Consider the following 25,423-nt stretch of genomic DNA (forward strand, 5'->3'; position numbering starts at 1 on the left):
ACTGAAATTACTGTATTTTGAAACCTGGGACCTTCACACAGCTGTTACTCTGAGTTGTAGCACCTAACATCCCAGAATGCTGAGGGTCATGTATAAAAATGCTGGACAGGCCTGGTTGCTCATCATTATGACGATCATGACTGTAAGAAGAGACCTCAGTGACTTTGAGAGGAGTGGCTGTGGGGACACGTTTGGCAGGAGCTTTAGTGAGGGTGGTGTTTCCCTAGTGTCAGCATGGAAATTCCCAAGCAAAGACTCGGTGCCAAAAGACACCAGGGAACAGAAGAGAATACCCTAGGATCATAAGAGTGTTCATTAGAAGTGTCAGGCAAATCAAAAGAGTAACTGCTGATCAACTGATTGCAATTTTTAACATTTTTGGGCAGCAAGCAGTTAATGAGAAACACTCAACCCAAGAACTCCACAGCGGGGCTGTAGTGCACTAAATGCTCATCACACCTTACAAATGTCTGAAAATCTGGTGGGACTACCACGCCGAGAAATGTTATGTATCCAGATGAATCATCCTTCACCTTGATGCTTGACTATGTTCTCAACAGACAAAATGCACCTGTGGCACAATCCATCCATCTACCCATACTTCTGTGGTGCTCCTTTAAGGTTAAGCAACACGCATTAAACGAATTTAATCAGTCATAATAGCATGTTGAATGTGCACATTCTGTTCTACTACGTTTTTCTCAAGTTTATACCTTGTTCTCCAACTGTCATTTGTGATAAATACCAATTATTTGGAATCATCAATTTTTAATGGTGGTAATCAATGTTCTTTCCTGCAGGAATAGTGATCCACCATGTGGGAGTATATTTGACAGGTGATTTAGCACCCTTTAGAGAAGCAGAGCTTCTCACCGGTGTCCGTACTATCATCATTAACCTTCACTTGTAATCAGAATCCTGGAACTCAGCTACCTGCCTTCCAAATGTCAACAAAGCAGTCCCAAAACACCTCATGGCTCCTGTACTCTCACTTCTCTTGCATTACTGTACAAAAAGCCAGAAAATTGAAGCCAAGCAAGAACATTTAAGATACCAAACAATGAATGAGAAATTGTATCCAGTGGTTTATTTTCTTACAACTCAAGTCAGGGGCTGATCAATCCTGGGGGAGAGGGAGTTCATGTCTCATTTAGCTGCATACACGGGGCAAGCGGTGAGGCTGAGAATTTGTTTTAATGAGCTGAAAAAATAGATCCAATTGAAATTTCCCTGCTCATAACGACAATCCTTTGACAAAACTGTTTCATACTGCACCATTCACTTCAGACTTTGTTGTGGGATAAGGTGATGTAAATTCTTCCTCTGATGCTCTCCAACATCTGTGATTCAGGCCATCAATAGACCAAGTAAGTTTTTATTTTTATTTTGATATTACAGTCTAAAATAATGCTTCCATTCCAAATAAACAGCAAATGAAGTCCAGTCCACGTTCGTTAAATTCGTGATGAGAAGCAGCAGCCGGTTATGATGAAGATTTAGATCCTGAAGCATTACTGAAAACAAAGGATACAAAATACTATTTAAAATCACCTGAAATACAAACTTTTTTTTTTAATTAACACAGGTAGGGTACAGTTAATTAAAATGCACTTCTGATCTGCATTTAAACCACATCACAGCAATATTTTAATCGGTACATTTTGTTTGGTACAAATGTTGCATTTCACTCTACAAAATGTAAGCCCCATGTAATCCAAGCTAAGGCCAATACCTTATAACCAGCAGTCAAGTATACCTCTAGCACCAAAACCAAATGCAATTTATGCAATCTTTCAAAAGCTAAAGGATCTAAAATAGTGACATGGATAGAATTCAACGTCAAACGTTTTTTTCTAACATCATGTCTTCCTTTATTCAATCCAATCTGCCAAATGTGACAGCCAGAAAGTGCAAGGAATTTGATATTGCATCCGAGTGCAAACCAAAAAGCCAATACATTTTGCTTTAGGTCTATCAGTGGATGCCAAAGTGATGAGACAGAGTGATGTAGGTAGGTACTTAAAATGAACATGGATGTTTAATAAAAAATAAATTTGTACTACAATTATTATCACAATAATAAAGGTGTTTTAAATGTATTTTTGAAATGGGGGACTAATTGCACTTGTCTGGCAAACGATGAGTACTTACACATTTTTCAATTTCCAGGCCATCCTTGAAAAAAGTCATGAATGGAGTGATGCCATCTTCACGGTAGTCTAGTAATCCAACCATTCCTTCTGGGTTCATGGATTCACCTGTGAAAAACTGACACAGGAAAAGGTTTCAGATCACAGTTGAAAGCAGAAATGCTCCACATACATTCCCTTGGTGAAGTGCTCAGAGAAATGCATTCGTTTCATAGGATAAAACCCTCCAAAGGTGTCCTAAGATAGTCATCATGGCACACTGCTAAGTTCTTTGCTGCTAAGCGACCTTTTCTGCTCCCGTACCTGATAGTTCTTGACATTTGCCATAATTTTCTTGATTTCTTCCTGCGCTCCAGCCATGAAGGGTTTTACCCTTTCAGGATTAGTCTCCTCCAGTTTTACTTTGAGTCTGTCAGAAAGAATGCAGAAACATGACCAGTTAAACACAACAGAACATTGAACAAGTGTCCAATCCAATGTAATTTCCCAATTTAACTTGGAGTTTGCTAACCATTTTCAGCAGTTGTCAGCCACCTTATACAAGATAGAGAGCAGACCCCAGACATTTTACAGTAAAAATATTTGCCTTACTTGGGTGCCTTCAAGTAAGCTTGGTCGATTCCAGCTGTTTATAAACTAGTATTCATAGGTTATCCTCAAGCCAGATCACCAATTCTTAAGGAATCAGTTTTTAATGTTGACAACATCCAACTACTCTTCCAGACTAAATCTAATACTGCATTTGCCATGCCTACCATTAAACGGTTGGTTAGATATTAATTATGGAAGCGTCAGCATTTACATTAAACAGTAGCATGGGATTGTATTACTACTCCTCCACATTGTCTGCATAAATAATGTACATGAAGTTTAGTGAACAAAGCATCTATAAATTCAAGATTAGTCTTAAGGCAGAGGTTTTTTCAAAAATACCAGTAATCATTTTTATTATGAAAACCAGTCTATCTGATGTGGTGTATGCGATACAGCATCTAGAAAATTAATGAGAACACTGCAGCGTGACATTACAGACATTCAGTCTGTCAATAGCTCAAGTCTGAGTCAGCTAAAAGTACTATTCCTGTATTTGCTTCCCAGCACTGGTTAGCTGATTAGGATTAAGACAATAACCAAAATGGGTTTGAATGATCTGGCTCCAGCACATATCAAGGACTTTTTTACCGCAAGTCTCCATTTCATCATCTAAAATCTAGGGGATTCAGATGTTTATGTATTCAAGACAAAACACTGTCCTGTTCTGCCTTCTGCTTGGATCTGGAAATGTGCAATTCTTTAACCATATCTGGGAGCATCTAAATGACCTTTGAAAAATCTTTTCAGTTCTCAGGTTTCAACATAAGGTAGGTTATATATTCTACAATTTACCTTCTATTTACAGTACTTCAGGATAATATCATCTGGTCTTCCAGCCTCAACCACAATCTTTGGAAGTTATTGAATTTAACACATTAACGGTACTTTTATATATGTTCTCCAGCTGTCCATTTTACTCCAATACCACAACACCATGACAACTTGAAAATCTATACTTACACTGTCTTCTAAAAACAGTCCAAATACCCCTCACAGCACCTGAAATCTTTTACTACATCAGAATTTCAGTATAACATAGAAAGTTATACAAACAGCTACTTCCCAAAACAAGAAACCACATTATGATCTTAAAAGGTTCTTCTGTTCAAAGCCAGATTAATGCAAACGCTTTGTGAATGGACACTTAAAATGTTGGGCTTTTCCCCCCAATAAGGGACAAAAATAATTCTTATCAAAAGGGGAAAAAAGCGTGTCTTCCCCTCTTCAATCTGAGCAGCTACGGACAAAGATGCACAGAAAGCGCGAGGAAATTGCTCTTGCATCGACACAAAAAACCCTTCAAGCCACTTTCCCAAGGCTCTGGGCCTGTCAAGCGATGCAGCCAGCCGAAGGCGGCGATCCGGTCTCCGGCGCTCACTTACGTCTTCATGTAGTCTTTGATGTATGACTTGTACGTGTCCTTGGTGAAGCCCGTCTCCTGCAGCTTGTGGTTCAAGACGATGTCCACGCCGCTGACGGTGCTGGCTTCTGTGCCTTCATCCTGGAGTTCAGCTGACGCATTGCCGCCGATGAGAGAGTCGTCAATGTCCTCTGACCTGCTGACCACCTAAAACAAAGAACAAAAGGGGGGGGGGGTCTACAGGAGCCGCTCAAACTCTATGCAGACGCCCATCTCACGCGGGGCTCTCAAAGGCCACAGCTTCAGCCTAGGCTGCCCACTTGGCACGCCGGCCTCCCTCCTCGTGGCAAAATTTCACTCTCTCCCACTGACCTCAGCAGCCACAGAACAGAGTTGGAATCCTTTCAGTCATACAAGCTCTTCATTGAAAGGAAAAAGTGAAAGGATGACTAGTAGCTATAAATCCACATCTGGAGCATTCAGTTATTTCAGAATGGAAGCTGTGCTTCCATTTCCCATTACTTCACTATAACCTAGGAGCCTGAAACGATTTACTTTATTTTTTAACACCGCACTCTTTTTGTGTGTGTGTGTGTGGAAATCAAAGCATCTGCCGATTTCTAAAGCTCCCATTCAACCCGGAAACGTTCCCTCGTTCGTCACGATCACGTCAGAGAAGCGCCCCACTAAACACACTCGCAGTGAACAAGGCTGATTCACCCCCCACACCCAGCCCCACAGTTTCTGCACACCTCGGCCTCTTGCGAAAACCCCTTACCTTGCCTTCGACTTCGATTAAGATTCCGTTGGGCGACTCCATGATTTTGTAGATGTCAGAGAACATCTCATCTCCTGCAGGAAAGAAAATTGGTGACGTGAATCCGACTTCCAGCAGCCCTCACTGAACTTCCCGGCTCCAGAGCGGGATGCCACTGAGCTCCGCTATTTTCACACCCCGCCTGAATATTTCTAGAAGAGGTCCCGCCACATTCCAACAAACAAAAGCAGAAATACTTCGGCCCCTCTTAAAGCGTAAAATGCGTCCCAACTGGGGGCAAAAGGTAATAAAAATCTCCTTCGCGTTTTGAATTACTTTACAAAGAATAAGATACTAAAGCAACCGATTTCACTATTCGATTGAGTAGTATTTCATCCTGCCACGTACAAGTAAAATACTAATGGAATTTCATGAATAAAGCCTTTATAGGGGGGGTACAAACCGGCCCCCGAAGTTTACTTGTCGTAAATACCGCTTAGCTAAGAAATTGTATTAAATCACTCGCTTTTGTCTTTCTTTAGCGGGACTGGTTAAAAACCTATAACACGACAATATTTTCAAACGAAAAAGAACAAAATCATGGTCAATCAGCATCCTGCGAGTTCAGTATCAAGCCGGGGCCTACGCTACTAGGCCTCATAAAACACGGGCATAAAAAAAGTGAAATATTACGAATTAATTCTTTCCACGGTAAGAAATAGACACAGAATCTAAATCTTAAAAACTGCTTCTTCTGAATACATCGCTTTCTTACCGGTGATGATATCCTTGTAGATGATCATTCTGCTGGATTGTGTTTTAAGGGTTTGATTCAAATATGGCTCCTGCTCTCCCCACTAGCGGATCTGGCTGAAAAGGAGCGATATACTTTTTTTCCCAGCTTAGATACTGGCAGCATCGTTGACGTCATTGAGCCACAAGCTTTGAAACAAATTTGCCCCCTGGTGGTAATATAGAGGGGTTAAAATGTATCGCTTGTCTTCTACGGTCTTTGAAGTGCGAAGCGAAGAACCAACAAACTTTTTTTTTAATCGGCAAAATAAGATCCAAGTCTGGAGCGGATTTCTGAAACCTGGTTTGCATAACCACATTTTTATTAGCATTACAATACTTTATGCAACATTTCGAGAAGTGCTCAAATCGAGCGATTCTCGTTCTTAATACAGACCACCTTAAATTAATCGGGCTGTAAAGCTTTAACACTATCATGCTATTACGGTAAAAATTGTGAATGATTTTTCGAAGTGGTGTTCCCACTCCGCCCATGTGCTCGGTGTCTCCTTTTTACTTCTAAATATCAAGCCCTTATGTATTGACCAAACCCATACAAAAATCGATCGTTAATAACGGTCTAGGTTAAATTAAAAGGGAAAGATGTTTGTTTTAGGTAATTACCTGTGACATTATGGCTTTCATATTGCAGGCAACGTGCAAAGTACCGATATTCGGGTGACCTTTTGTGATAAATCAAATCAAATCAAATCAAAGTTTATTTATCAAATGCACAACAATACGGCGTGCAGCAGTAGTTGCTGGCAATGAAATGTCTTTTTCTGCGAGCTCACATAAGTCACAAAAATTCACAAAAACACAAAAATCACAAAATTGAGGTTACATTTTTTAAATTGAATAAAACTCAATGTGAGCAGAGCTGTTATGTGTCCATGGTGTATGCAATATATACATGTAGTCCAATTATGCTGAATATAGTTAGAATAGTTATTGTGTAGCCTATAGTTTTAATCGCTGCCTATGTGTTATGCTCATTGTTTCGTTTCTTTTATGTGCATGATGCCTGACAAGCCCTAAATGCTATCATTTTTTATGTTTTCTTCTGTACAAAAACACAATCCTAATTAGGCACAGTGGTTAGCATTGCTTCCTCGCAGCCCTGGGTTCAGCTCCTGGGGTGCTGTCTATGAGGAGTTTGCATGTTCTCCTCTTGTTCATGTGGGTTTACTCCGGTTTCCCCCCACAGTTCACAGACATACTGGTAAGTTCATTGTCTTCTGGGGAAACTAACATTGGTGTACGTGCGTGTTTGTACAGGGTGATATCTTGCCTTGCGTCTCTTGCTTGCCGGGATAAGGCTCCGGCTCCACCCTGTACTGGCTAAAGCAGTTAAGAGGACGGACGGTACTTTAAAAACGCAGACCTGCATTACCTGTTTGCTGCTTTGCGCGCATTTGGCAAATCCTACCACCTGAAGGCTTCACTTAACTATTTTGAAAAGTATGTACTTGTAAAGTATGTAAAAAAAAAACAAATCTCTTGCCGTTTTCGCACCAAATAATATTGAAATAAACAATCGAACAGACTGACTAAAATTAAGGCCCATAAAATAGCATGGCTTGCCATGGTCTCCTGTACAGGAATTAAACGCAAACTCTGAGGCAGTTTTAAAGACAAAAGTGCTCCCGTGTTACATGCATGTCAAACTTTTGTTTTTCTCAAGTACCGCTCTGATAATTGCAAAGCCTAGCCTACAGAACCCGATTCATACCCGTCACAAAATGGGTGAAACCGCGAGCAAGTCAGCAAGTCAGTGAGAATCGGTCAGACCCCGATTTTGTTTAACAAAATAAACTTTATTCCACAATGTATACCAATCGTACGATGAGTGCACACTCTAAAATATCATACAATCTTCTACTAAGTTATACACATTCTTAAAGGGATAATTGTCCACTTTCAGTCGTTTCACTGTTTCACTTGTTGTGGCATGATTTGCATAATAAGTCACTTGTCAATGTCTGTTTTCCCTGTTCTGGCTCTGAAACTACGGTCAAAACCAGATACACCGAGAGCCCGAAGGCTTCTGCTGCAGCTGTAGAGCACGTTTGAGGGGTTTGTTGTAGTCGACTTGGTTACGTGTTTGCAGACAGTGGAGCCAGTGGAAATTAGGGGGTACGTGTCTGAAAGTGTCTTACAATTACCTTAACTCAACTGACTCATTGTCATTATTTAATTTATTTGTATATTTACTCTATTGTGCCTGCTTGATAGTGCCTTCTGCTGGTCCTTGAGTGTACATTTTCTTTGGAAATACTAAGCAACAGAGAAGCATTGTGTTGTTCGATGTTGGGCACCGCTCAGTAGAATAACTTTCGAGCGAAACCCTCTGTGTCATCAGGATAACGAGGATCCTCACCACGCCAAACAACTAGACTTGACTACATTGCCAGAAATCGGAAAGAAGAACAGTTTTTCATTAAGTTGGCCAGTTTTACGAGTGCCTTGGCCTTACATAAATTTGAAGTGTAGGGTGATGAGCTTTTCGGGCCCGCAGACGGCAAGAATGTTCTCTGAGAGAGGTGACTAGGACGGGGTGGACAAAGCTGATGGCAGCATTGGTAAAGCGGTGTAACAGAAGGAGGAATCCGTGTATCTTTGCCTGCAAACTGGAATAGGGATGGCGTATTTTGTTGAAAAGGGGCTGTAACCGGCGTACAGAACAATACCGTGTTCCGTTTATATTTCCTAAACAACGATCTGTAAACTACGGTTTATTATAATTATAATATTAAAATTATAATATTAAAACTCAAATGGCAGCACCTTACTATGTGACATCGATTTACTTCGTTGTGCAAGGGAAGGGCTGTCGGTCTGAGCGGATGGGGGGGGTGTGTGAGCAGAACTACTGGGCGGGTTTGTTGCAGAGGGTCTGGATGTCATTTGTGAGAACTTGACGGAAGAAGCGCGTATGATGCCACCGCACCACGAGTGAAATTAACTTGTCTCTTCTTTAATCCGATCCGTTAGCTCGAAAAGACCATAAAATGTGCTTGAAGGTGAACGCATGAAAACAATTAAGCCTTGTTTTTCACGCAGACTTAAGTAGAACCAAACCACAGCAAGGGCTTTTAAGCGTTTCGAATAAACGACACGTGTATGATTCATTATTTCTGCCGTAACTCGTCAGTGCCTTTATTGAATTTTCGTATTTCTCGGAGTGAAGGAACGTGGAGAATCAGTCGATTTCGGCGAGAAACACGGTTTTTAAAGCAAGCTCCTGCATTGCAAGTAAGTAGCTTTTCTATATCCGCTGTTCTCCTATATTCTCTTGCTAAGTAGTTTTTATCCCGTATTACTGTTCTGCATTTGTGGTAGTTTTGTATCGCGTGCGTTGTTCAGCATCAAAACATTTACAGGAAGTGTTTATTTTTCAACTTCAACGAAATACGGTATAAACAAGCTGTTTAATGAATGCAGCAATCGTGTTGAAATTTTGGGGGATATAAGTTCCAGGTATGATACAATCCTAAAAGTGCTACGCAGTTTCTCTGCTCAAAGACTCGTTTTTACTATTTATGTAAGTGTGATAATATGGAACTTTTTTTTTTATTAGACCCTAAAAGGCAAAGCCCACAATTCGTGGACGCTTTGGTATGGATGGAGCTAAAAACATACTGCTTTGTGTGCATTAATTGATATGCGAAGCTTAATTTCTTTTTATTCCATGTTAATATTTCCATTTTCAGAAAGCTTTTGTAAGAAACGGCAAATCCCCAACCCATAAAGGCGTAGGTATCAGTGCAATGCAAAACATGTTTTTTAAATTGTTAAGATACAATTATTAATATGATTAGTTTAAGGTAATATGTATTATTTTAAGTGTCTGGAAACATCAAAAAGATTGTGCGGGAGTCTATCGCTTCTGCTTTTTTTTCTAATACTTTTGCATCTTAGGATTCAATGGTGTCGTTTTTAAATTGGACCACACAGAGGAAGTTGCCCAAATGTGACAACAGCCCAGTGTCTCCACGGTCAATATACAGTAGTATATAAAGATGAAGAGTGGTGGCAGACATATTTTGTCTGTATAATTAGGAAAGCAGCTGTGAATGTGTGTGCCTTGCTGATAAATTTACGTTTGGGTACAATTAAACTGCTGCTTAAATTTAGGAAACATTCAATTTACAATAAGATCTGTGCAATCATTAAAGTTAACTGTGTGTTCAGAGAAACCCACATATGTATAATGTTCGGACTTCAAGGGCTTTTGCCTCACCTAGTTTTCAGTGGCCGGTGAAAGAAGAGAGTCCTGTCAGTGTCTACTAGGGATTACAGTGAAGACAAATGAGTCCTCTCTTGGACTCTGGAGGGCACATTAATACTTATTTGTGGCAGAGGACACAGAAGGTCATGTAGTTTCCAAAATCCTGCATTGGCTTTTCATGTGCTATCCTCTGTGCCACTCATGATCTGATTTTTAAAGTAGTGGTTTATATCTGCTGTTTAGTGTTTCACATCTTTTCATGTTGTTGCTTTTGCACGCACTGCTTTTCTTCGTAATGACCGATTGGGGGAAGGGGGAACTTGAAAAGACTTGTTTGAAAGGTGAAGGAGAGTGAATGGTATGTGGTTGTACTGTAGCTCTACATTCGATAGGTACTTGTTTTCCAGTTGCATGAGAAATCTTAAATTGCTTGTGCACCAGGCTGGTACATTGCTGATGTGTTTTTCCTTCGTAAAGTCTTGCGCCTAGACTTTGTGACATTCTGTCAGAAGCGGGACTGTTAGAGGAAGAAATAGCAACAAAGGAGAACCACAAATTATATACTTTAAGAAGATAAACTGTTCATTGTTTGCACACAGAGCAACACAGGCAGTTACATCTAGGCTGTTTGTCTATATCATGCATGAACCCACAACAAAATTGGAATGTATAGAGAAAAGCAAATTCTTAGTGTGTTATTGTCCAAATATTAAATATTAATGTATTCCATGTACAGAGAAAAGCACATTCTCAGTGTTTTAGTGTACAAAATATTTTATTATTCCTGTCCGGAATGAATAGGTCTTGTTAGACCTCAGCTCTTCAGTTGACAGGAACAGGAAATTGGCTGGCCCCATTTGTTCCTCTGTAGGCCTCATCCACTGCAGTAGAACAGAATTGTCTGATATCTGTGAGTATAAGGGAGAAGAAGCCAGGTCATTTGGTATTCCTGCCTCAGGTCCTGAACAGATTTTGTTGGTTTTTTTTATTCCAGTTCAGCTCTTATCTACTATACTTTCTAAAAGAGCTGATAAAAATATGTACTTATTTTCCCCTTTTGTCCTATCAGCAGTTTGATCCATTTCAGTGGAGAAGAGGACTGATGATCCTCCTCTTGGCTTTACTGTTTTGGGCAAGGAGCATTTGTCCCAGATGTTGTCTTCCTTACTGTCAGGACACTAAAGTGGCCAGTTTGTCTTTGTTGTTCATTGGGAGCAAAGGAATAAATATATTTTCTGTCATGTGTAGCAAAGCAATCATAATGCTTAATTATTATTAATGTGAATACAGTATCAGATGTTTTTTAGTCAAGACTGCTTTTTGCCCTTTAAATTAATAGAAGTTTGTGTTTTCATATGTATCATAATGGAGCAATACAGTGGTTACTGCCTTGCAAGAACTGGGGCCCTGGGTTCAATTTCTAGGGTGCTATCTATCTGGAGTTTGTAAGCTCTCCCTGTTTTTCACCTGGGTTTCCTCTGGGTGCTCCAGTTTCCCCTCACATTCTGGTGAGTTAACTGGCTTCTCGGAAAATTGGCCCTGGTGTGAGTGTGTGCGTTTGTCTCTGTCTGTGCCTGTGATGGACGGGCGTCCTGTCCATGGTGTATCCTGCTTTGCACCCGTTGCTTGCCAAGATATGCTCCGGGTCCCTGAATTAGATAATTTGCTTAGAAAATGGATGGATGGCACAGGCAGTATTTGAGTTGGAAAACAGTCACCCGGTACATAGTGAGGTGGTGGAGTTCAGGGTATTTTGTGTGTGAATTCCTCTGCATTGTTTACCATAGGTATTCATTAAGTCAACAGGCATTCAGCTGCTTTGTTTCTTATATTCGTACCTGCAAGTTTGTGGTTTGGGAACTACTGCATTTATTTCCCGTTGTCCATCCTGGATGAGTGCCAGACAGCGACTGAGGTGGTGTTGGGGATTTGCCTGCATGTGTTCCAGACATTGAGGTCCCATGACTCAGTTCAGTCCTGATTAAATCAAAACTTCGGCCCACCCACCAATCCCAAAATAAAACTGAGTACTTGATGGCGGGTGTCTGTGTTTAACACTGTTGAGGACTCTTTCTAAGAAAAGTTGGTCACAGATTGGGATTTTGGGATTGGGGATTGGACTCATTTTGCTGCAATTTTCCTTTAGGTGAAGCAGCTCTGCAACAATTGATGGACTTTAGATATAACCAAGTACTAAATCACATCATATTTAGTTATAGTATACTAAGACTTTATTATTTTCCTTATCTGACTGGGACTAGAAGCTGTGATGCTGATTGAAAGAGTTTCAAACCAATTTTTTTGTCTTTAAACAGAAGATCAGATCAGTGTGCTGTTTCCATGAAATAATTCCACTAGCCTTCATGACCAGTCAAAACCTTATCTGCCCTGACTTGTGTTAGACTTCATCTTTATTAGTGTCTCTTCCATAGATTAAATCAGACAGTGTTTGTTCTTGGACTAATTAAGGTTTCTTTAGGGAAGACTTCTCACTATGTTAATAAGTGCCATGCACCAACTGTATACATGAGTCTTTGTGATAATAGTCTGTGCACAGAATGCCTATGCGTGAACTAGCAGAAGGTCCCATAAATTGGTATTTTTGATCCATCAAGAATAAAACATAGCTTTAGTAATTAAGGTTTATTTATTTTTCTTTAGGGGCTTCTTAAGTGTGTAATGTGTAGAAGTTTTTGTTAGGCATATTGGGTATTGTCTTAGCTATTCCCCAATTTTCCCCCGATCTGTTTTCCCCCATTAGTATTGTGAAAATTTGTTTTAGGCGTGGTGAATTCACAGCCCATCCTATTTCAACTGCATGGAGCCAGTTCCGCTAATGGTTACAGTTGAGACAGCTGAGTTTGAAATAGTTATGCAAATACCACCTATTGAAAGTAAAATAAGTTTACACTGTGTCTTAAACAAGTTCTTCTTGTTTTGAGTTGTGCAAAGCTCAGCAATAACTGGTCATTGAACCAGTGAAACTTCACTTTACTCCAAACTACCTGATTTAGCATAAAATATTTAGAATGAAGACTTGCAAGTCTTTTTTGATACAAGTTTTTTTTTTTAACGTTTAGGACTGACACACTGCTGACATGGTGACAATATCTTAAAAGACCTTTGGATTTTTGGAACATTTTGGAAAGGCAGCTCTCACATTTGAAGAGAAAACACAGAAGAATAGATGTCTGTTGTTGTAGTTTCAGTGTTAACAGAAAGACTGACACTGCCATTGAAAACAAGTTTAGCCGAAATTAAAGAGTGATATTATTACATTTGTACATTCCTTAATTTTCCAACCTTATTAGTTCAATTCAGTTACCCTTTTCATTTGAGACACACTTAGTGTGTTAGTTCATAAGTTAGTTCACACTTAGTTCATCAATTTCCCTACGGGATTAATAAAGTATTATCTATCTATTGCAAGAGGACTCTAAAATAATAGTGACTTGAACTTTGTTTTACTTAAACTTAAAGTTGAAAAAAATCCAACAAAAAAAAACAAAAAAATTCAAAATTAGTTCCAAACAAAAAAGGGCAAATATGATCTCTAGATTAAAAAAAGGCCACAAAAATGCAACGCGTGTTGCTCAAAAACAAAGAAAACATCTGTTTTTACAAACAAGCCCAACTCCACTTCTCACGAGTGACCTTGGCGAACATTTCTGTCCCTCCATCCGGTAGTGTTGAGCAATGCAAGAGGTTGGACAGAGGCCAGGAGGGGCACAGCAGGGGTAGGTGGGGTCTGACAAGTTTCTTGATGTGTTTTAGCCTGGAACAAGGAGTCGAATTCCTGTCCTGACAACTGTGTCTTATCTCCGAACCCTCTGGAGATAAGGCCACTGGCTTGCTTTGTTTCGAAGTACACATGGTACCGAAGTGCTTGTTAGCTGGGACGGCCTGTAGCTCAAAGCCTTTTTTCTTACAGAATCCGTGAGGAAGCATATGCGCACACAATGTCTAATTTGAACTGGAAGCCTTTTGTGTATGGAGGCTTGGCTTCTGTGACTGCAGAGTGTGGTAAGTGTTTGTATTTTATTTGTAAGCTTAAAATCAATGTTATGCGCATAGTTATCCTTCTGAAGACAAGGCTTTTAAAGTGGGAAAGCTGTTTGCATTGACTACATTAAAACACAAAATGGGGAACAGTTTTTAAAACTCTGATGGCCTGTGAAGGTAGGAGAACTGCCGGCAAGCAGTAAGTTTTACAAGGAGCTAAAGTACCCTGGAGGGACTAGTGTGTGTTTCAGGCATATCAAGAATTTATATATCAAGGCATTCATTATTGCTTCCTGTGACTGTTTTCATGGACAAAACTGTTCTGTTAGGTTGCATCTTTTAAGGGTCTGTTTGATTATGAGCGCAAAAAATAATTTAATTCTTAACGGAATGTGTTGTTTTGTACTTTTTTATGAATAAAAATAGGGTCATATTACATGAAAGTAGTTATTAATCAGGATCTACCCAGTACAAGGTTCTAAATGATGCCACATGGCACAGCTGTTTGAAAGTACAGTTGTAAAACTGCTGTCATTAATCAATTAAATTGCAGTAACTATAACTATACAAGTGAAATAGACATTTCTGCAGAAATCACTTTGTCACAGAACAAATTCTAGCAAAATTGGTAGAGGTCTTGATTTAAAAGGGTTAAAAAATTGATTGGTGATGTAGAAAAATGGGTAGTAGAGTACATAGTGTTACCAGAGAATAATTATTTTCAGGGGGGTAAATATATTTCTACACATACCCTAGCACTTATTTATTAAGTTTAGTTTTTTTCCATGTTACCTCACTACCTGGCAGAGCGCTTAGATTTGGTTATAACCACGGTTTCTGGTTTTTCTTCCAGGAACCTTCCCCATTGACCTCACTAAAACGCGCTTGCAGGTCCAAGGCCAGGTCAGCGACAGTAAGTACCGAGAGATTCGGTACCGAGGAATGCTCCATGCTTTTGTCCGGATATGCAGAGAGGAAGGCCTCAGGGCACTATACTCAGGGTAAGCAAGACAGAGCCTTAATCGGTACTGCCAGATCAGAAGAACTCAAATGTCATGAGGATTGTAAAGGATGCTAATCCAAGGAGTGTTGAACTGCTTTTATTTAATACAGTTTTTGTTTTATTCTGGTTGTTAAAACCACACTTTAGATTTACATCTACTGCCTTGTGCATTTGTTTTGTTGTGAGCTGAAGTCTGTACGTTGGCTTTTTTGCTGGATAGGAGGTTTCCTTAAGCTATTCCCTTTAGTTTGTAGAAGTTGATTAAATGTAAGGTAATTTGAGGTGAGATAGAACTCGATTCCCTTTTTGATCTCATTTCCATCTACAGAAACCCCAGAATGAGTCTTGTTATTGATTGAAAATGGTAAAATTACGCCAGTCGTATTGTATAATTTGTGATTAGCTATTTGCAAAAAAGGATGCGTAGAGTTGTGATTATGACTCTGGACTCGTTAGTGGAAGGCTGTGGGTTCGAGTCTCTGTACCTTTTGAGGTATGATTACTTATTATTACTTGTTAATGATTTTACCTATTCAAGCAATAACAAGTCTTCTCCCGAGGGTTCTGTAGATGTAAGTGAGGTACAGGGTACTTTACCCCAGTTCTCCAGTCTGCCCAGCTGTACAAATGGCTGTCGGCTTTGGTGAGGTGGACTCCCTCATCCAGTGCAGAGTCACATATTCTCAGACCACTGGATGCTGTAGAAGTCAGGATGAGTGCTGATTGGAAGAGCCCCTAGGCTTCAGTATTTTTCCTCTAGCTGTTGAAACCCACTTACTCCACTAATTTCTTCTTTTAAGTGCTGAACTCTGTGTCACCTAAAGCAGGATGTCCTCTGAAGCCAAGAGATGACAAGAGCCCCATCTTATGTTACCATTTCCAAGACAACAGTTAAGCATTCGGAACAGTGTCCAGTAAAGGAAAAAATACAGATACCATCCTTCTAACTCCTGTCTAGTTATTTTCCTGGTTTCTCACGGTTGTGTGGCACATTCCAGGATTGCTCCTGCGATGCTCCGGCAGGCTTCCTATGGCACCATCAAGATTGGCACGTACCAGAGCTTCAAACGATTGTTTGTGGACAGGCCAGAAGGTGAGTGAGAGAAACCCCTCACCAGCAGTGCTGTCTGACGCAACCCTCAGTAGCTGCTGCCTTACTGTAGTCAGTAGGACTTGTACTAGTGTTCTTTTCAGTCTTCTCAGCCTGCTGATTCATTTGCCTCTAGGTCTGCCTACATTGGTTGGAATCCTTAGAATATTTTTACATTTAAATGATGGTATTCTATATGTTTTTTTATGGAATAATATTTGCGTGAATAATGGGTTGAAAAAGTGTAGTTTATATGTTTGTTTGTACATTTATTTTAAATAATTTACTCAATTTGTCCTATTTTCTCACCTAATTTACTCCATTTTGTGTGCTAAAGCACACAGCGTAAGCATTGGTAGAAATAAAATCGTGTTCTTGTTTAAATTTGCTTTCTACCTGCTTTCCTAAAAAGTAGTCATGTTGTTCTATGGTATGAGTTTACTTTTATAGTTTATGACATTTAAGACATGTAATCTCTCTGTTGCTGGAACCTTGTGATGAGTCTTTTAAAAAAATATTTTTATCCCACAGAGAATGTAAATATGCAAATTCTGTAGTTTATAGATGGGAACCCAAAGTCACACTTTACAAGTGGTTGATAAAATTTAGCCAGTAACAACCAGGATTATTTATTTGCAAATGCACAGTGCACACCCTTTGAAAATGAGTAATTTAGTTAAATATTTACCCAGTACCGTTTATAAAGCTTACAGATGTTAAAACCTTCAGGTGGCCATGACCACTAAGGCCTTTTTTTGCATCTTAGGCAGAATAACATTTCTCATGCACAAGGCAAGGTGCCTTTTTCATTGGTTTGAAAGGAATATTTATAAATTACAACATTTTGTTTGAGCCCTGGAGAAACGAGCTAATGTTGAACCATTATAACAATCAAAATCAGATGGTTGGATGCTCCTGTACTTTAAATATGACTCCATTTATGTATTAGAGAATGCAGTCATATTTAACTTGTAGGTGCAGAGCTAAGCTGTTATTCCAATTGTTTTACTAAATTGCATTTTCTATTAATGAGTTTGCAGTTCTCTATTACTTTTTTGATCTTGTTATCTGGAATGTTATGATTACATATATGGCAGAAAATAAGTAATCACTTAAATTGTGAGATTCGGTGAAGAACTGAGTTATTAACATCAGGCAGAACAGCGCTTAACCAGGCAACTTGTACAAATGAGTACAAGCAGTTTGTAGTCTTTTCTAATTGTTAAAGAATAGCAATAGAATAGTAGCCAGGAAACCCAATGGAGACTGCTGCCAGTAAGATGTTCCCTGTGGATTCTGACTTTTAACCCAGTTTCTGTTTGTTGCTTTGCCAGCAGGTTGCCCACAACTGCATATTCCTTTTACATTACATTTCTTAGATTATTAAAAAAATGCATTTTAGAAAAGTATTAGGTATTTGTCTTGGGAGAGGTCAGGGCAAATATTCATTATATATCCTCTTTTGATTTGTAAGACAAAAGAATGAATGAATAAATAAATAAAATTCTAAATAAGAACCTTCTGCGCAAAGATTTTGTCATCCAAAATTAATTGGAAATAAGATGGTCTTTTAAAAGGAGGGAAAGGAGAGAGTATAGAGGATTTAAAAGAGCATAGAAAATAGTGCTCACAAAAAGCTTAAAAGGGAAAAAAGTTCAGCGAGGTGGAGGTTGGTTACTTGATGAAATGTGATATCTTTGGGGGAGTGGATTCTGAGATTTGCAGGAGCAGGTGTGCATTTTTTAGTACCACATCTTAAATGCAGTGTTTTGTATTGTGCAGATGAGACACTGGTGATGAACATGCTGTGTGGCGTTCTGTCTGGAGTGATCTCATCCTCAATTGCTAACCCCACCGACGTGCTCAAGGTAAGAAGGGTGAATTGAGATGCCTTCAGTCCAGAAAAGGACATTCAGGAGCTACAAAGAAAATCCAGGAAGTTTTAGGCAATATTCTGGAAGAACTGGGAAATAACATGATAGATGACATGTAGATAGTCCTGAATGTTTCTTGTAGGTAGTAAAAACATGAACTAAAAATTCAGAATGGGAAGCACATGAGTTTGAAGAAGCACATTTTAAAAAAGACTGAGGGTGCTTATGTTGATGTTTTATTTCTTCTTGACACAGTGTGAAAGCAATACAATAGTCAAACCAAACTTTAGGATTTATAGATCATTAAATGAGACATTGAAACTGTAAAATCCACTATCCTTTAGTGTGAGAAAGTCGTATGTTGCAATACGTGACTCGTGGGTGAATATTTTATTTGACCATTTAATTAGAGAAATACCATGGTGATATTATGTTGGGAATCAATGAGTCTGTAAAGTATTTATTTTAGCTGCTTTGTTTTACTGAGTACCTGTTATCAAGTGCATAAACCAAGAAACACTTCATGACCCACAAACAAGGACTTTAGATTTTCTTATGTCGCATGTTTAAATGACAGTGCTCAGTTGAAAGCAGTAGTTCTGGGCTGAATAAATTAAATGCATGTGTGTTACAGCCCTACAGCTAATAACAGATAACTATTATGCTAATAGGGTGTTTTAGTTTCTGGTTGTGTTAGATGTTTATGCAGTTGTGGTGGAAGAGTAAATTGTTGAAAACCATTCGGCAATTTTGTAAATTCCTGGGCAAAAGTTATTCTGAGGCTTAAAAGTTTTATTTCTGCAGAATATTTGATTACTGTATCAAAAAAAGGATTACCTTTTCTTCCCCATGGTAGCACTAAGTGTAGATTTTATTAGAGCAAAAAGTAATTAATGTAGAAATATTGAAAGTCAGGATTTTGTCCTTTATTTCTTTGAAAGTAAAAGCTTTCACTTTCTTCTAGGTCAGTTATTTTTTTAATCGTGCCAGGAGTTCAGTAGTTGAATGAGTTCAGAACAGAAAGGAACAGCTTGTCCTGTGTCACGCTGTGACTTCGTACTGCGCGTCTGGTAATGGATTAAAATAGACACAGTGACCATGGCTATAGTTTTGAAGGAATGCCAGTATTTGTTATACATGGAAGTACTTCTTTTTTTAATAGCTTGTCATTGCGTAGAAAAGAAAGCAGATATGGGCACTGCTCAGAAGGAAACATAACATGTTGTTCCCAATCAAACTTTATTTAGACCTGTATTGTAATGGTAGTTTCACATTTGTGAAACTTTGTTTTGAATTGGTGACTCTGACTCAAATATCCAGTCTATTTGTTAAGATATTCTTTCTTTTTGTCAATGAGACTCTTGGCATAACCGGTGCAGCTTGTATTTACCGATATATTTATAGGAACAAGCAGAAGGGAACTCCATGCTTGCAAAGTAAAAGGAAATTTTGCAGTGTTTTTTTTTAGATCACAGTGGAGGTGGTCTGAAGATGTTTGAAAGAAAGTGAAAAGGAAGAACACAAAGTTCGGGTTTCCGAAATAGTTTTTTTTCCCCCTTCTTTTGACTATTCAGCATGGAATTAACCTGTATTTGCTCCTTTGTAGCCTGTAAACTAACACAGATCCCCACTCAGACCACTCATGATCTATGTATATTACTGTACTCCTGCCCTAGGTGCAATGTATTGACACACAGCAGCTTCTCCTAGGGTCTTGTGACTATAATAGAGAAAGAGCGCAATCTAGGATTGTGTTTTTCTAGTATGCACTCCACTGAAGCCAAACTCATCTGCGGCCTATAGCTGCATCTGAAGAGAACACTAAGGCCGTGCGTTGCAATTGTAGCATATGCAGTTTTGCTTGTTGTAGTATAATTTTATGTGTTTAGAATGCTTACCCAAGTGTGCACGTGTGTTGGCCTTAAAGGAGCAGTTTAAATTGGGATCCCAGCTAGTGTGAAAATGAAATGCCATATTGACTCCAGTGGACAAATGCAAAAAGATCTTGTCAGTCATTCAAAGACTTGATGGCATACAGAGCCGAAATGGTGATGGAATGTTTCACTCTTGAAGGTTCCTTCAACAGTGAAATTCCTTGTAAAGATCACAGGGCAAACCAGCACACTGTCTGCTGCCAGTGTCAGCTGCAGCTACTATCAATAAAACCTTCAGGGCTCTGACAGGATTGTGGACATGCTTGGCAGAACTCATGGCTACTGCTGTTCCCCGTGCCATTTACTAGACCACAAACACATGTATTGGTGCGTTTAAAAGATAGATTAGCAATTAAAAATTAACCTTAGTCAAATTTGCTTCGTCTGTGACACAGAAGGGTTACTGGCATTCCAAATAGTTTGAAATCTCAGCAGAAGATACAAAAATAGCAAGCTAGTTTAAAGTGAACGGACCGATGTAAGAAGTCAATGTCGTAACGGCTTTTAGGACTAAGGAAAAGCTAAACCATAAAGCTTCAAGGTTCTATTGGTTCAGAATCTGAAGGAAATGGGAACTTTCACTTCTTATTCTGGATTGACCTATTCTGGAACTACATCACATAATACTTATACTCATGTCTTATGAGGAGTAATAGTAATATAATGAGTCTAGAAACAGTTGAGCGCCTTCCAAATTTTGTCCCCTTCAAACATGTTCAGGCTGTCAGATACCACTAAAATGGTGAGGGTCTGGTCCAGTATTTGTTAATATGCAAGGTGATATGCTCTGCTTTTACCTTCATCTTTACTTCATGTGTTGTTTTCAATATCAGTGACTGACCATGAGAGAAGTGTCTCGGAACAGAGCAAGTGCTCTATGAAAAATGATGTTGTGTGTGATGGTTGTGTGATTTGATTTTTGTGAATGTAGATCAATTAGAATTCGAATTTGAATCAATTGTAAGATTATACCCGTGCATGTCTAAATAAAATCTTGATCAAGACCTGTCTGTACCTTATAAATGCGCCCTAAGGATGGGTGTTTTGTGCTAATGCCATGTATGTTTACTTAATACAATGACGATAGAAACCTAGAAGATAGCTCCATAACATTGGTGTTACAATAGTCCAATCATGATTAAATAAAGGCATGTATGAGTATTTCAGTATCAGGTTAGCAGAGCAAGGCTGTTATAGCACTGTTATACAGGTGGCAGAATATGACTATATTATGCTTTGAAAATGTGTTCAAATATTATTGCAAGGGAACACCAAGCAAATAGTAATGCCAATGCTTCCAGTATCCTTCAAAAGTGTGATGTCTATGTCGTCATTTCTTTCAGGAAACAGCTGGAAGGGATTCTCAAATCTGTCTGTTACTAGGCACCAACTACACTAAATTGGCAGAATAGTCTGCTCTCTTTCGTGAACTGTTTTATGTTTTAAAATATTTTAAAATGTAGAACATTTCTGTGCATTTTATAGCCTCAGACAGTGCTTTTTTACTTTTTTGAGTGTGTGGACCCCTTTTCAATTTCCAAACATTTTGCTGATCACTACACACTACTATTTTTTTTTACACTCCAGTATATATAGAAATCTAACAGAACAAAGAAATAATCTGTGCCCAGTTTACATTTGTAATTTACACACCTAAACATCTGGGCCTCAAGAAATGTATGTATGATGCATAGCAGTTCTTGGGAGTGAAGGTGTGTGTCCTGGGTAAGTTCACGAGACAACTGGTGCAGTTCCACTGACTTCAATGGCAGGAAGCCAGGTTGGAGCGATGATAGTTTCAGCCTTAAATCTGATTTTTCTTTTCCATGAACCAATGTACTAGCTGTCTGGTCCACAAGGGGTCCCGGTTTGAGAACTGCTGGGCTGACATGTACAGTAGGTCGTGAAACAGTAAATAGTATCTCAGAAATATTAAGAAATCACTTTCAAATGCTGGCAAGCCTCCTGTGTTAGCCAATTATAAGGGGGTATATTGTTTTTTAGGTGTTGTTAATTGTTTCATTATGATTCATACTTCACTGTAGAATCTATATACTGTACAGGGCTTTTACAGGGCGTTTTTCTGTGCCTTTTCATTCACTAGATCCGAATGCAAGCCCAAGGAAGCGTGGTCCAGGGAGGAATGATCGGAAACTTTATCAATATCTATCAGCAGGAAGGAACCCGGGGTCTCTGGAAAGTAAGTTTTCCCTACTGTGATGGCTCATCTTAGGTTTAACATTTCTCTGGGCCACTGTAATGTGCGTTGTAACCTTCAAAACTGGCAAAAACATTAGGGAGCCACAGTCCAAGTGAACAGACTCTTGCAGTGGAAGGTTGACCTGAAGAGCATGAGAGAGACCTCCGTCACTTTCTCTGCCCAAAATAATGACCATATTTTAGGGGTCCAGCTCCCTATTTTGGTGAGGGTCCCTAATTTTATCCTTCATAAGTACATGTCATTTTATCATTTGTAGAGGAGATGCATGAACAGTGTAAACTTTGACTTCATGAAGGAAATATACATGGTTTTACAAAGTTCCTGTTATCACTGGAAGAAGAGGGATGTAAATGAGTGCCTATTGAAGATGTGCTGCTCTGCTTCAGGGGGTTTCCTTGACCGCTCAGAGAGCTGCCATTGTGGTGGGCGTGGAGCTGCCAGTGTACGACCTCACCAAGAAGCACCTGATCCTGTCTGGCTACATGGGGGACACCGTCTACACACACTTTGTGTGAGTGATCTGAATGAGAGAGGGAGCTGTGTGGCTGGATGGAAAGAGAGCAGAAGTTCTTGAAGCTCGGCTCTGGGCTGTATGTGGAGTTCAATATCAGTGTGTAATCAAAATGAACTTGCAAAATCAGCCTGGTAAAAGTCTCAGAAACCTGATCACTGATGTATTAAACTCTCATCACCAGATTTAAGAAACTGGCCAAGTGATGCCCTTCTGATGAAAGCATAAATACCTGTGATTTTAGTGTTATTGTATGCAGACTTTACAAAGACTAACCTAATTAATAACCAATGTTTTGCAAAAAGACGCTGAAGGTTAGGGATTTTTAAAATCAAAGGGTAATGATATCAAGGACGTAATTACTCACAGGTGAATCAAGGTTGCTATCTAATAAGGTATACAGGGCAACCAGCCTGACTGACAGAGTATAGGTGTGGCTGGCTGCCGTGGAAATGCTAGCTTGCTCTGCAGGGCACCAGGCCTGTTTGTGCCTATGATCAAAGTCTCTGTGCTACAAGCGTCCTTCTTTACTACTGCCTTTCTCACTGGATCCTGTCTGTCCTAGTTGGCTGAAGACAGAAGGTTCCTGATCCCACCTATCTAACAATGCCTCCATTCCAGGTCAAGCTTTGTGTGTGGGCTGGCAGGAGCCCTGGCATCCAATCCTGTCGATGTTGTACGGACCCGCATGATGAACCAGCGAGTGCTTCTTGACGGAACGTGTTCAGGCTACAAGGGCACACTGGACTGCCTAGTGCAGGTACATCAGGGGGGCACTGCCCACTGGGGCCATGGGTGCCCAGTGTTCGTATGGTTGAGAGGCCTTTTGGTGTGTGCTGTGAATGACTTTGAATGGACATTTTAAGGTAGTTTTTCTCCAAGGATTGATTCTGGTATCCAGAGAGTCCATATTTGCCACTTGAGATCTGAATTTGTTTAAAAAAAAGTGTTTTATACTATAATAATAATAAAGCCAATGCTTTCATTCATAGTGACTTATATTTATACATATTTTTACGGTTGAGATTGTAGGTAGCCTATTATTTTATTTTTGCATGAGTAGTGTATTTTATAATACAAAAGAAAATGTCTAGAAGATTAAGACTTTCGTTTTTTTTTCTTTTTCAGACATCGAGGTCAGAAGGTTTCTTTGCACTATATAAAGGATTTTTTCCTAACTGGCTGAGACTGGGTCCTTGGAATATCATTGTATCCTTTTTCCTTGCATTATTTGCACATCAGATACTGTATATGCACATTACACTCAAGTGTTTCTATTTCTGTTGAAATTGCTTTGACATTTCCCTTTATTTACACTAGGTATATTTTACTTCTTCCTTATGTTTTTTTGCTGATTATTTTTTGTTTTGTAGCTGACAATGAACAGTAGTCCAAAAATCAAATTGTAAAGTAACAAACACAAAGCATGCATTTTTTTTTACAGCGCTCTTACTTTTTTTTCCCCTTAACTTTCTTGTCTCAGTTCTTCATAACGTATGAGCAGCTAAAGAAGATTGAGGTCTGACTCTGTGTCGGGAAGTTTGAATAACACCTCAAAACTGTTGGCTCCTGATGCCAAAGATTTTGCTTTTTCCGTCTTGTCTGGACTTCCGCACCTGGATGTATGTACCTCTGACCATGTTAGTGTATGTTGCCCAACATGGATGGATTGTCTCTAAACAGATGGAAATGGTTGGAAGTGATGGTGCCTTCTTGGGGCCAAAACATGGGTCTGTTCATTTAGTCGCCTTAAGAGATGTTATTCGGAAAGCTGGATTATGGTGAAGTGTAGATGCAGAGAATGCAGTTTTGAACATTTGTATATACAGTATTTGTAAGAGATGCGTGAAGAGGTAAATCCCTTAAATGTGTTGTAATTTACCATATGGAAACATGGTAAATGAAAGTAGGGTTGTCCTAAAAAAGTCCTTGGCAATGTAACAGCACACTATGTGGATCACAAAATGAATTGTAATGTATTCATTGTGTTACACATAAATATATGATAATTCAGACCCGTATTTCTCAATACCCGTATCTCTGGGAACATACTTTTTATTTTATTTTAATTTATCTTCTTTTAGTTTATATGGTACATGTTTCATGTTAGGAGAGGGTTTCATGTAAGGGTTACCTAGGGCAACATATGCAGTTTTTGTATTCAGTTAACAGGTTCCTTTGCAATTCTAGGCATTTATTTTCAAAACTTCAACACACATTTGCCATAGTGGATGTGGATATGATTCATTTTTTATCATGTTTATTCTGGGCTCATAAGGAAAAACAAAACTGTTCAAAATATGTTATAATGTGGGTGGTATGCAGATGTGTAAGTGTCAAATTATGTAACTATTATAAATATTTCAAGACTGCTGACCATATAGGATTTATTCCAGGCTTGAATTCTGATTTGGGACCCAAGATGGACCTTTAAATTATTGAAAAGGAATTAGGAATTATTCTGTTGACTGTTTAAAACCAGGACAAGTAGAAGTGACCTTTTTGTCCCTAGAGGAATTGCAGGTAAAGATTTTTTGGAAGTTTAATGTAGTTTAGGATCATAAATGGCTGCCATCCAAATCTAATTTGCACTAAGAGTTGTCAGGTCTGAAAAAGTAATCTGCTTAATCATTTTGAATCAATCCTGTACCTCAAAAGCACCAGGCACTTTTAATGCATAATATCTGCCCTAGCTAGTTATACAGTACATCATACAGGGGCTGGTTAGTGTCCCTGTACTGACTAGTAGTCAGAGCTGGTGATATCTAAGCTTTTCTTTTGCCTGTGTACGTGTACATTTGTGACACTGGCAGCAGGCTATTAGAAGAGGACTAGTGTTTGCCTTTCTTTGGCTGCTTTCTTACAATGACATTAAACTGTATTCATGTTAATGACCATAGAGAA

General features: G+C 39.1%; 2 protein-coding genes and 2 non-coding genes across 6 annotated transcripts; 1 reads left to right on the top strand and 3 right to left on the bottom strand.

Moving 5' to 3' along the window:
- Positions 1 to 1,065: 1,065 nt before the first annotated feature.
- Positions 1,066 to 5,793, bottom strand: tpt1 (tumor protein, translationally-controlled 1). Its single transcript, XM_088602820.1, has 6 exons — positions 5,637 to 5,793; positions 4,883 to 4,956; positions 4,127 to 4,311; positions 2,454 to 2,559; positions 2,152 to 2,268; positions 1,066 to 1,514 (listed from the first exon to the last, which is right to left on the bottom strand). Exons 1-6 carry the CDS (start codon positions 5,662 to 5,664, stop codon positions 1,512 to 1,514), a joined length of 513 nt encoding a protein of 170 aa, XP_088458946.1. The 5' UTR covers positions 5,665 to 5,793; the 3' UTR covers positions 1,066 to 1,511.
- On the bottom strand, positions 1,860 to 1,987 carry LOC148676109 (small nucleolar RNA SNORA31). The gene has a single exon (XR_015931074.1). It is a non-coding gene; the product is annotated as a small nucleolar RNA SNORA31 (small nucleolar RNA).
- LOC148676110 (small nucleolar RNA SNORD58) lies at positions 2,336 to 2,408 on the bottom strand. The gene has a single exon (XR_015931071.1). It is a non-coding gene; the product is annotated as a small nucleolar RNA SNORD58 (small nucleolar RNA).
- LOC148676111 (kidney mitochondrial carrier protein 1) lies at positions 4,956 to 25,423 on the top strand. Of its 3 annotated transcripts, none has more exons than XM_088602767.1 (10): positions 4,956 to 5,165; positions 13,816 to 13,907; positions 14,740 to 14,887; positions 15,888 to 15,982; positions 17,762 to 17,847; positions 21,892 to 21,987; positions 22,395 to 22,519; positions 23,141 to 23,279; positions 23,648 to 23,728; positions 24,003 to 25,423. In XM_088602767.1, exons 2-10 carry the CDS (start codon positions 13,844 to 13,846, stop codon positions 24,042 to 24,044), a joined length of 876 nt encoding a protein of 291 aa, XP_088458893.1. In that variant the 5' UTR covers positions 4,956 to 5,165; positions 13,816 to 13,843; the 3' UTR covers positions 24,045 to 25,423. The 3 variants fall into 3 exon arrangements, with proteins under 3 accessions (XP_088458893.1, XP_088458901.1, XP_088458883.1); XM_088602775.1 differs by lacking the exon at positions 4,956 to 5,165 and adding an exon at positions 7,696 to 7,789; XM_088602757.1 differs by lacking the exon at positions 4,956 to 5,165 and adding an exon at positions 7,940 to 8,908.

The sequence above is a fragment of the Lepisosteus platostomus genome, chromosome 2 (genome assembly GCF_059453375.1).
Source record: "Lepisosteus platostomus isolate fLepPlt1 chromosome 2, fLepPlt1.hap1, whole genome shotgun sequence".
Taxonomy (NCBI): Eukaryota; Metazoa; Chordata; class Actinopteri; order Semionotiformes; family Lepisosteidae; genus Lepisosteus; species Lepisosteus platostomus.

Excerpts from the sequence above, each read along its gene's own strand:
- tpt1 (XM_088602820.1), bottom strand. The coding sequence starts at position 5,664 with ATGATCATCTACAAGGATATCATCACCG. Across the intron at positions 4,957-5,636 it reads CTACAAGGATATCATCACCG|GAGATGAGATGTTCTCTGAC; the intron begins GTAAGAAAGCGA and ends TCTTTCCTGCAG. Across the intron at positions 2,269-2,453 it reads CAAATGTCAAGAACTATCAG|TTTTTCACAGGTGAATCCAT; the intron begins GTACGGGAGCAG and ends TTCCTGTGTCAG.
- LOC148676111 (XM_088602767.1), top strand. The coding sequence starts at position 13,844 with ATGTCTAATTTGAACTGGAAGCCTTTTGTGTATGGAGGCTTGGCTTCT. Across the intron at positions 15,983-17,761 it reads GTTTGTGGACAGGCCAGAAG|ATGAGACACTGGTGATGAAC; the intron begins GTGAGTGAGAGA and ends TGTATTGTGCAG. Across the intron at positions 23,280-23,647 it reads CACTGGACTGCCTAGTGCAG|ACATCGAGGTCAGAAGGTTT; the intron begins GTACATCAGGGG and ends TTTCTTTTTCAG.